At 38.8% G+C, this 12,002-nt stretch overlaps 1 protein-coding gene across 12 annotated transcripts in view; it reads left to right on the top strand.

Annotated features, from left to right (window-relative positions):
- Window positions 1-12,002, top strand: part of cux1a (cut like homeobox 1a) — a 134,810-nt gene that overhangs the window by 81,834 nt on the left and 40,974 nt on the right. For all 12 annotated transcript variants that reach the window (XM_039676623.2, XM_089126135.1, XM_089126140.1 and 9 more), the window contains one exon: window positions 11,713-11,761. In XM_039676623.2, the coding sequence (XP_039532557.2) occupies window positions 11,713-11,761 (49 nt within the window). The remainder of the gene's footprint in view (window positions 1-11,712; window positions 11,762-12,002) is intronic.

Consider the following 12,002-nt stretch of genomic DNA (forward strand, 5'->3'; position numbering starts at 1 on the left):
TTTGCATCTGAACTCTTCGTATATAAATACATAATCTAAATTATATATATGACATATAATTATTTTATATATGAATAACACATTTTCTTAAATATACATGCATATGTGTGTATTTTTACATACAAAATAAATATACACAGCACACATACATATTATGTAAACACAAACGTTTATTTTGGATGTGATTAACCGCAATAAATCCTTGCACCGCCCTAATAATAATACTGTATTTATGTGGCTTTCAGAGAAAGTACAAAGATATAAATCTACATTTCATCAAAGGACTAAACATTTTCAGTATTTTGCTACTAGTAAGTGGCAGTGGTTTTGGTCTATGTACAGTACATATGCTGTATATATATATAGATTTGTGCTTTATACATCCAATTTGACCTAAGCCTGGATCGTCCGTAATCCAAGTTTTCATCGTTATCTTGTTGTTGTGATTGTTGACTTAATGAGGTTACGTGATTCTGTGCATGTGTCTATGGAAGGGGATAAAGGAATCCCGCCCCCATCTAAGAGCCCTTTCCTGGCCTCAGGGTTTTACATGCTCCGTTAGCTCAGTTCATCTACAGTGACAGTAGGTGGATCTCAACGGGAAGGGTGCAGAGACGTTTGTGTGTATCGTATCACGCAGTTAAATAAACATAAGAATGTGTCATGCTCCACAGTGCTCCAGTAATAAGCGAAAGAGAAAGGAAATCCCTCGGCGGGCAGTTGCTCTGCCTTTGATGCGGGCCGTTAGCTCTGGGTGTTCAGCAGGTATGGACAGATAATCCATAACGTTGATCGATCATCCCCCATATGAGGCCTTGCGGTCGTGTTATTGAAAGACTGCGTAATGTTGAATCAAATATGGAATAACGATTCAATGTATGCTGTGGTAAAAAACTTTTTCTGCCTCTGTTTAAGGCCATGTGGGTCGAGAAAACTGTAATATTAATCATTGAAATCTCAACCTGACATGTTTTTCGATCGATAGAAGAGTTAATCCAGTTTTCATCATTTCTTTTAACAGTCATTCCAGTAACATCGTTCCTATTTTTGTCTCTCATATTCCTTCCTGTCGTCTCACCCTCCCCTTCCTCTTTTTCTTTTTTAGTTCATTCTGAAGGAAGGATGGTATCAGCTGTAAAGAGAGTGTGTATTTGGCGGTGTGTGTGTGTGTGTGTCTTGGGTTCAGGGTGAAAAGAAGAGCAGGGTTCAGTCGAGCGTAATAATGGAATGCTTCAATTCGCTTCACTGTTTGTATGCGACCTCTCTCTCCCTTCTTCTCTCTCTCTCTTCCCCTCCCCCAACGCCCTCCCCCACTATCCCTCCCCTCCCAGACGTGTTCACGGTGGAATGTCCGCCTTTCTCACAGGCCCGCGAGGTGTCTGTCGTCCCAGCCATCTATCTTGTTCGCTCTCTCGCTCTCTCTTAGGGCTCTGTGTTGCGCTGAAATTTTAATCCGGTCCTTTTTCTTTTCCAGCCCAGACTCTCCTCTCATCCCTCCTCAGGACCTCCTCATTAACGTCCTGCCAGTTACAGTAACTACAGCTGGCACTGACACGGGCATCAGCCCGCGCAAACTCACGCCAGTGCTGAGATGGAAAAATGATATCTTGTTCATATTTTAACGTATACAATTTTCACTTATTGTGTTCACAATTTAATATTTTCGTATTTAAAATGTTATTTGTAATTTAGTTGTCGTGTTTAAAGGAGTAGTTCGCTTTTAAAAAAACTTTTGCTGATAATTTACTCACCCCCATGTCATCCAAGATGTCCACGTCTTTCTTTCTTCTGTCGAAAAGAAATTAAGGTTTTTGATGAAAACATTCCAGGATTTTTCTCCATATAGTGGACTTCAATGGGAACCAAACGGTTCAAGGTCCAAAAGACAGTTTCAGTGCAAACTGCAAACTGTTCAAAGGGCTTTAAATGATTTCAGACGATGAATAAGGGTCTTATCAAGCGAAACGATCGCTCATTTAATAAAAAAATAACTAAGTTTTTGCTCTGTTCTGTGATGCGCGTCAGCTCATGAAACTCTCATGAAAGAGAGTCAACTCTTTCATTTCGTTCGTTGAATGAACCAAATGACACGAAAAAAGATTCGTTCTTTTTGATAAATGAGTTCAAACAGGAGAGTCACGAAACTTTGTTATTTTTTTTTTATTAAACGAGCGATCGTTTCGCTTGATAAGAGTAAGACCCTTATTCATCGTCTGGAATCATTTAAAGCCTTTTAAACAGTTTGCAGTGAAACTGTCTTTTGGACCTTCCCATTGAAGTCCATTATATGGAGAAAAATCCTGGAACGTTTTCTTCAAAAACCTTAATTTCTTTTCGACTAAAGAAAGAATGAAATGGATGACATGGGGGTAGGGGTGTAACGGTACATGTATTCGTATTGAACCGTTTCGGTTCGAGGCTTCCGGTTCGGTACGCATACAAACCGAACGATTGCTTGGACCATTTTTCCTGCCGGCAAAATTCGAGCTGACGCGGCCAACACAACGTTGCGCAACATCAAATGGCACGCGTAATGAAAGCAGAACGAAACTGCGCTGCTCGTTATGTGCTTCATGGATCGTTTATCAGTTCGGACTAGAGTTGTGACGTTCGCGAACGAACCGATTCTTTTGAACAGCTCATAAACATGAACGATGGGAGCCGAGTCGCGGCTGGAGGGGAGCCGTTCTTTCTGTCGTTCTTTTTTTCCTATGCGTGTTTTACACAGATGCATTAGCTCCTCGGTTAAAGGGGAAGGGGCGCACCCAGCGCAGGGGTGATAGCTGTGCACGCGCGTGCATCTTTTACTCTTACGTTATCTTTTATAACCCTACGTGCCTATGTCATTATGTGCACGCTGCCATCACATGGTTACTCCAGTTAAAAAAAGCCATAAAGTAAGGAACTGCTTGTATTTATTTACATTGCATTTTGCGTTCATGTTATTGTATCTACAGTATATATTTACAACTTTAAATATTTTTTGTTTTTTCTTGTGGTATTGTATGAATAACATAAGTCAACAGCTTTACACATACCCACACTTTGTACTAAATGTACAATTCACCATGGATTTAATGTAGTAACACTAACTGGAACCAGTTTGGCTGGAATGGTGAAATGCTTTCAAGTACTTCACACATCTTTTTCCAGCACTTCAAAATTCAAATATTATATAAATAAATATATATTTAAATGTTATTTTTAATGTGATGACCAAAACATTATTTGTTCATCCTTCAAAGATGACCCCTATTTATAAACCTGAAAGTTTCAAGATCTAGGAAAACTCACACTTATTTAAAAATATTTTTTCTTTAAACAAATAGGAAATTTCTCTGGCATTTCTTTCTTTTTGCTGTATCGAAAACGTACCGAACCGTGACTTTAAAACCGAGGTACGTACCGAACCGTGATTTTTTTGTACCGTTACACCCCTACATGGGGGTGAGTAAATTATCAGCAACATTTTTTTTAAAAAGTGAACTACCCCTTTAACTCTTACTTTATGTCCTCAAACTATTTGAATTTAATTCAAAAATCATATTTTTTTACAAAATTTTTCCGTATTTTCTCATTGAAACTAACATTTTTAAACTTAACGTTGTCTTATTTAAAGGGAGAACGTGTAGGAATTTCTCCCATCCAGCGGTGAAATTGTGAATTGTGCTCTCCAGCGCCTCGCTTTTTCAAATGCGCGGTTGCATCTACGGTAGCCGTTATGTACCAAAAAGCTTCTGAAAGCACTTTCGGATGTACCTCAACATTTTGATATCTAACGTTTGTGTTTATTTTCACCTACTGAGTGCCTGGACTTGGATTTTTTTCCAATTTCTATGAACATTTAACCCTTCCAAGAGCACCAGAGGATACAAGGGACACCAGCAGTTTCCTTTTGTTTCTGTATATTTTCATATTTAGCCATGTACCATACGCGTAGTTAACACTTTCACACGTTACCCTATGTTTTTGCAGTAAACAAAGTGGAAAAATACGTAATGTTTATTACCTCGGGCAGTTTTAGCATTTGCAAGGCTTGAGTTTGTCGTGCTGTGTGGCCTGTTGTGCTTGTTCCCAGCGTGGTTAAACTCTCTCTGGTTTTCCCTGACTGAATTGGAAAGAAACAACATGCAATTAAAGTTGTTTCTCCTGCGCTGAAAGTGGCAGGTTGGGTTTTGCAGTGTGTCCTTTACGAGACAAATGGGCAGTAGATTTTAGCTCACAGAAATAGCAGCCGTGTGTGAGGCCCGTGGAATCGTGTGCGTGTTTGTGCGGATGTTGGATCGCGAGTGTGCGCCTAGGTGGAGATGTGTGCACGTGTTAAAACGAGAGGGAAATGGAGAGAGACGGAGTGAATTTCTGTTTGTGGTTTGTGTGGGCTCTGAGAGAGAGATGTAAACCGTGGAGAAGTGCACTGGGCCAGTGAGCTCTGGCATGCAAGAGCTGTGCACACGAATTTCATCGGCTCCTGGTGACATGACAGTCCCCACGGGCTCGCCGCGACCGCAAGCACGCGTGTTCGCCTGCGAACACACCTTCAGATCCTTTTGTCTGTGCATCCTGTGATGTTACATGCACTGACTCGGATTAACAGCGCAGTTTGATTCCCTTCAAATCCAGGCAGAAGAGCAACGTCAGGCCTGTTCGCACCTCTCAGCCTTTTTCGTCTCTGCATCCAGAGTGTTTTGCTTGACAGGGTCTCTGCTGTGCTGTTGGTTGTGTGACATTTCAGAGGGTGGTTTTTTGCTCTGTCTGATCCATTTGTCTGTACTCCCATCAGTCTGGCAGGTTTTGAATTACTGCGGGGAGCACAAAGGACCTCATCCTACCCACCTGATTTATCTGCACAGATCTATGCTCACTGGCTGAGTGCAAAGAAAACATTTCATCTGTGTCAAGCAAGACATTTCGCCTTCCCAGAAGCTCTTACACTGATATTTCCACCGCATTGTGCAGACGTATTGTACAACAATACATTCAAACAGAGCCCTGTACTCTAGTCTAAACTAGCATGATTAGCTAAGCTAATGTGATTATCACTATTTTCTCATACTTATGGTTATGGGGTTTTTCTAAAGCATTCAGAGCATTAAACACTTTTGGGTGATTCATTTGTAATAGAAATACAAATTATACCTCAGATCATGCAGTTCTGTTACTTTTTTCAGCAATGAAGCTTGTGTCTCATCTGAAGGTGGATAAATCTTGCGAAAAAATCCTATAGCAGAAGCTTGCTAACCAATATTTGTAGATCAGGGGTTTTTTTTCACAACCATCCTTTTTCCTTAATTTTTTTTCAAAGATTCATTTAACTCAGCGTATTTGTAACTCAGTATTTTTATATGAAGGAATGTGTCTTAGGCTGTGTCTCCACCAAAGCGTTTTCGTTTTTTGATTGATTGATTGATTTTATTTGACCACTTAAATATAAAAATATGAAAAAACAGTAAGAAACTGTTTCATACATTAAAATCAAATACAAAAGTAGTCAGGGATAACACAGTAAAGCCCGAAGACTTATTTCCATTGTGTTCCCTTAGCCAGCTGAAAACGCCAGACGCCGTGCTTGAGTGCGTTTTGGCAGCGCAGCGTTTTTCCGTTGAGACGTTTCGTTGCTATGATACAGAATATGCGCAGCACGGTTTACTTGTAACTGATTTCGCAGATTATTTGTTTCATACTAAACATTTATTTTTCATCCATTTTGTTGAGTTTGCTCTGCTGGTTGATGTCGTTGTACAGAAAGAATGTTGTGACAGTTGGTCAGTGTGGTTTAGTCCCGCCCCTTCTCCGCTGTGATTGGACGGCTGGGTAAAAAGTGACAGTGATGAGCGCTGCGTTTTATCCAAAGTTGAACATTTTTTCAACTCTCGCCGACCTGTAAAAAATGCTGAGCGCTTCAGCGTGAAAAAAACGCTCAGCGCCTCGTTACGCTCGTGCCGTTTAAAAAACGTGGCGCTCCCATTGAAAACAACTGAAAACATACGCCAGGTGGACACACGGCCTTATGCATAGTCAACATTTTCACACTTTACTTATGGTTAAGTGTTTTCTGATTATTAAACGTTAATATTAAACATGGGTAACATGTAAACAGACCTGTACCATTTGTGCTATAAAAACAAATGATACCTCAAATCATGCATCTTGTAGAGGACTATTACTTCCCTGAAAGCCCAAACTTTGCGATTCTCATCTGGTGGTAAAATAAAAATACCATAGATGAGATGGATGAGAATAATATGGAGATTTGGGGTTGTGATATGTTAAAGCGCCTTGTAATATTTCCGTGTAAAAATCTAGCTATTGGTGAGGTTGAATAACTTCTGTGCAAAAAATCACAGACTAATCAACAACATTAGCAGTTAATTTACTCCAAAACAAAACTCTCGAAAACTCCTTTGGAGATGATTATACACCTGTGTGACTGCTGTCAAGAAGAATTTGGGTCGATGATGTTTGTTGTTTTGAGAGTTAGTGTGAGGAATGACACTTCTGAGAACGAGCTTTTTTATCTCCTGGAGGTCAGACACTCAACAAGAGGAGAAAAAAAAAAAAAAATCAAACCCCAAGGGTTTTCTTACTACTCTAGCCTTCAAAAGGTTAAGAGAGGATGGGAGGACAAAAAATAAAAACCCAGCTGGATAAAGCCCACACTGGCTCCATAAGATAGGGGCCAAATGGAGAAAGAGAGCAAAATGGAAATCTAATGGGCTAAATCTGTGAAATGTCGTACCAGCCCAGGGGGATTTGAGCCGCAGCAGAAACAAAGACACTAGGGAGAGAGCGAGCGAGAGTGAGTTCGAGCAAGACGGGAGAGAGAGAATCGCCTGAAAGAGTTGAATTACAGCCAGAGGATGCATGTAACCTGGACCTCTCTCTCGCTAGCTTCGCCCGAGCGCCGAGTTAACCTCCCCTTTCTGACAGCCATGCTGGATGGAAAAGGTCAGAATCAAAGCAGCTGGTTCTCATAATTTATCAGGCCCGAGACGACCAAACACAATAATCAAAAGCAGTAAGTGTTTAATACGCTCTATTCATCAGCGGTAGCTCGTGGAATAACAAAAGAAGTCATGTTTATATGTTCCTGGATTACGTTCACAGTGTTATTTCTTTGGACTTTCCCACATCCAAGCGTGTTCATGTGAAGATGAAATAATCCCAATAAATGATCTCGCAGATAACCCCTGGCCCCCGGTCCGAGTTGATGAAGAACATGCCGTTTTTGAAGGCCGAGCTCCGATGGGAGTTACGCATGTCTTGCGCAGTTTCTTTTCATCTTTAATGGGGACATATGAATATGCTTTATCTAATCAATATAATTGTGGCAACAGATTACAAGCAATATTATTCATTAAATTTAACAAATTAGAATTGAGTAATAATGAATCAAATTATTCCTTAAAAGTTAACCATTTAAAATGAGTAAAGTTTATACCAAAAAATGTAACAAATGTAACAGACAGACGTCAAAGATTAATTGAGAACTCTTTATTTTATATTGGCAACATTGAAGATGTTAACAAGCAGAATCACTGAAGGAGAAAACCATAATTTTAAAACAAACCTAAAACAAACACTGATCACCATAATGGTGACTTCAATTTATGTTTTTTTGGTTGTTGTAAGTTTTACTCATTTTAAATGGTTAACTTTTAAGGAATCAATTTGATTAATTATTACTCAATTCTAATTTGTTAAATTTAATTAATAATATTGCTTGTAATCTGTTGCCACAATTTTTTTGATTAGATAAAGCATATTCATTTTTACAGTGTATCATAAAAAACGGCTACTGCTTTTGAAATACAAGTTCAATGTACAATGTTGATGCACTTCCTTAGTCCACTTGAAACATCTAGAAAAACTGCACAAAGTTGCAGATTTGTGAACTACATTAGTACACAGAAGTCAGCCAATCGCAACAGATCTAATTTGCATATAGAATTCCTGAAGATACAGTAGCGAAAACAGTCTGTTTAAATATAAGGGTCAGAGAGAGGGCGTAACACTAAGTTAAGATTGTTTTCAGTGCAAGAAACATTGACTAACACAAGTGGATTCACGGAAAAGAAATACGGCGAAAGTGTCGAATATGGCCCCTTTAAGGTCATCGTTTAATGTGTTTTTACAGTGGGGCCCATAAAGGAGGGAGTGAACACGAGCTGACGAGAGCAAAAATGAGTGGAGATTAGGTTATGTAGGTTCGCTCACAGTGTGTGTGTGTGTGTGTGTGTGTGAGCGAGAGAAAGAATGAGTGCCTCTTTACACTACATTTAGGAGGGATTGTATTTTTTGTATTCTGTGCCATGACGAGATCATGACACTGTTAATGCATAAAATAAACCTCTGATCTGCAGTTGTTAGGTTTAAAAGAGTATTATATTCCATAATTCCCAAATCTATCCTGATCTAACATTTATTTAATGATTTATATTTAACTCTTTGGATTTGGTAAAGCTCAGAGGAAAAAAAAAAATCTTTACTGTAATTATTTATTATTAAATATCTACATTTATATTGAACATTTTAATTTTTAAAGTCAAGGTGAGCATGTTTGACCATATTCAGTTTCTGTAAATGTTCCTGTTCTTATTGTGAACGATTCATCTGTGCACATTTTTCACAATCCAATTAATTCCCAGTGGATAACCTCATGTCCCGTCGTACCTTTTTTTTTTCTTGTTAAATATCCTGTTTTGCTCAGAAATGTCACATTACAGAAATGAAATGGGTTGTGAATAGGGTTTCACATTGATGTTAGAGAGCCATCATAATTGGAGTGAATAATTATGTTTCAATAACAATTTGAAACGTAGTATGTTCACAGCGCTCTTCACTTTCAGCCACAATGAAACTCCAACGCAGCATCATCCATGAGACGCCGGAGTCACGCGCTTAAAAGTGCGCACAAAGCTGAGTTAAGCTCATCTGAATCATTAAACCAAATCGCCTCTAATTAAGCTTGGCTGTTGAATTAATTTCAGCTGTGCTTGACTCCTCTCAGTTTGCAGTCACATGGTCAGAAATGTCAATGGGAAAACCGTTCGAGGGGAGAGTACAGTGGGTGACAGAAATAATGCAAGTGCTTTTATCAAATTAAGAGCTCAGTATGTGGGACAACAAGTTTCACTTGATGAAAGATAATGTGTTGGTTGAATAGTTTGTGTGTTTCAGATCTGACTACAAGCATCAGCTCTGCTGCTTCAAGTATAAACGCTATGAATTTGGTAAAGATAATGGTACAAAATCAAACAGAAACTGCTACAGTAGCCTAACAGTTAGCACACATGCTACAACACAATATCGTGTGTGATCATTTTGAGATTGTGTAAACGTGTGAGATGATGTTAAATATTGCAGTACAAAATGAAACAAAAATGCATTGATTTGGGTTATGATTGTGGCAAACCATATAAATATATAAATGATTAAATATAAATATAAAAAACAAAGGAGTACTAGCATAAAGGTGCTGTCACATTTACCATTGTTTAGTACATTTTCGCATGCAAAATCCAATTATTTCAGTAGGAATCCACTTGATAGGTGCAAGAATTCATCTCACAGATTTCGCAATGAGTTCAAGTTGGTCATGCCGATTCACTGTGTTGACCAACAGAAAGCTGCTTGATTTAAAGTGACTTTTGTGTGAGCTGTGCTTCGTACATTGCTAGACTATTGTCAATAGACGATGGACATTTTTTACCCAAAGAACTTTGCAGAAAGTTTGCTAATATTTCTGCACCCTAACGGTTAGCCCATATGCTATGCTTTGGGCGCTTTGAAAACGCTTTGAGTTTGGTAAGAATTGTTACAAAATCAACAACAACAACAACAAAAAGATTATTTTGAAGCTGTAGTCTAGCTGTTCTGTTGGCACGTTACAACACGTTATCACGTGTGAATTCTTTGAATTTGGTAAAGATTGTGGTACAAAATCAAACAAAACAAATTTGTTGAAGCTGTAGCCTAGCAGTTAGCACACATGCTACAACACTTTGTTTGAGAATGATTTGAATTTGGTTAAAATTGTGGTACAAAATCAAACAAAAACAGATTTGTTGAAGCTGTAGGCTAACAGTTTACAGAGTTTAGATAGTGGTACAAAATCGAAAACAAAAATGGATTTGCTGAAGCTGTAACCAGTTAGCACACATGCTACAACGCATTATTGTTTGAGAATGATTTGAATTTGGTTAAGATTGTGGTAGAGAATCAAAACAAAAACAGATTTATTGAAGCTGTAGCCTAGCAGTTAGCACACATGCTAGCACAACACATTATTGTTTGAGAATGATTTGAATTTAGTTTAGATAGTGGTACAAAATCAAAAACAAAAATGGATTTGCTGAAGCTCTAACCAGTTAGCACACATGCTACAACACATTTTTTGAGAATTATTTGAATTTGGTTAAGATTGTGGTACGAAATCAAACAAACAGATTTGTTGAAGCTGTACCCTAGCAGTTAGCACACATGCTAGCACAACACATTAATGTTTGACAATGATTTGAGTTTGGTTAAGATAGTGGTATAAAATCAAAACAAAAACAGATTTATTGAAGCTGTAGCCTAGCAGTTAGCACACATGCTACAACACATTGTTTGAGAATGATTTGAATTTGGTTAAGATAGTGGTACAAAATTAAACAAAAACGGAGCTGTAAATGTTAAGTATGCAGTGGGAAAACATCAGAAAGATAATGAAATATTTGAAGGTACGTTATATGCAAAAGGGGCAGCAAATTGTCATCAATAAAGACATACACTTATAATCAAATTAAATTTAGCAACAGGCATGTTAACCAGCTAAACCTTAATAGAGCCTTGACTATGGATTTGGATCACAATGTTTTCAAGAAACTTGTATCCCAATCACTTCTGTCCCCTTTTCTCCATTCGCATATTAAAACAGTCCATTTACCAGAAGAGTTAGCATCAGTGTTAGCAATGGGAAGACTTTTGTCATTTTTCCAGACAGAAGGATCAATGTTTGAAAGCTGTTTTTGAGTGGCAAAACTACACTCATTTGAGATGAATGTGTAATGGGTACATAAAGTACTGTTAACCTTTATTGAAAGCAGTTGTGTTTACACACCTAAGCCATGCCATTTGCTGGGCTGAGCTGCGCGCTAGCAGAATTGAGAATATTATATCAGATTAGTGTGCATTAAAAGGAGTCTGAGGCCTATATTAGTGTAATCCCTCTGTTTTAACCTGGGCTTGTCCATGTGGCTGAGCCGTGAACCCACTGCTGGGCTACACAGCTCACAGTCCAGCGGATTACTGTGAAATCGAGAGGGCTTAATGGCCCTGCGTGCGCGCCGTAGTGTGTATGTGTGTTTGTCAGTGTGCATACGGGTGAGTGTGCAAGTGTTCACATGCATGACGGGGTTATGGAAGTCCAACCGAAATGGCTGATCTTAATACGACGACACACACACATCCAGATGTTTTCACGATGAATGCCCTCACGAACACAACTAGCTGCTCATAATTGCATACGCACACACGCAAGCGGCGCAGAAGCGAGGCAAGATGCTGATTACCCATTTTATGTTTATGAGGTCTTCTTTTCCACCTGGTCCATTCTTTACATGACCCATTTTATTGCATTGCGATATGTTGCATCACTGTGTTTTACTGCAACAAATCTGCGCTAGCGTTTCCCTCCTGCCTGCTTAAGTAATGTGTGCTTTCATTTTTCAGGGCCAATGAGATTGAAGCGGTGATGACAGATTTGGAAAGAGCCAATCAGGTAAAGGCCGTATTCCTCATGGAAAAGTGACTTGTTTTTCTATTGTATGCAAATCTAAGACACAGTAACAGCTTGCTTAGGTTTTTTATTAATACCTCCGGTCTAATGGACTGTATGGAAGTTGTCGTGCTAGTTTGCAAATTTCTATTATTATCACACAACTTCATTGGAGTCACATATATCCAAGTTCTACACATCCTAATTCCCTCTATCTGCTTTCCTTTTGGAAGAAATCCATCAT

This window comes from Pimephales promelas, chromosome 23 (genome assembly GCF_988280905.1).
Source record: "Pimephales promelas chromosome 23, fPimPro1.hap1.1, whole genome shotgun sequence".
Taxonomy (NCBI): Eukaryota; Metazoa; Chordata; class Actinopteri; order Cypriniformes; family Leuciscidae; genus Pimephales; species Pimephales promelas.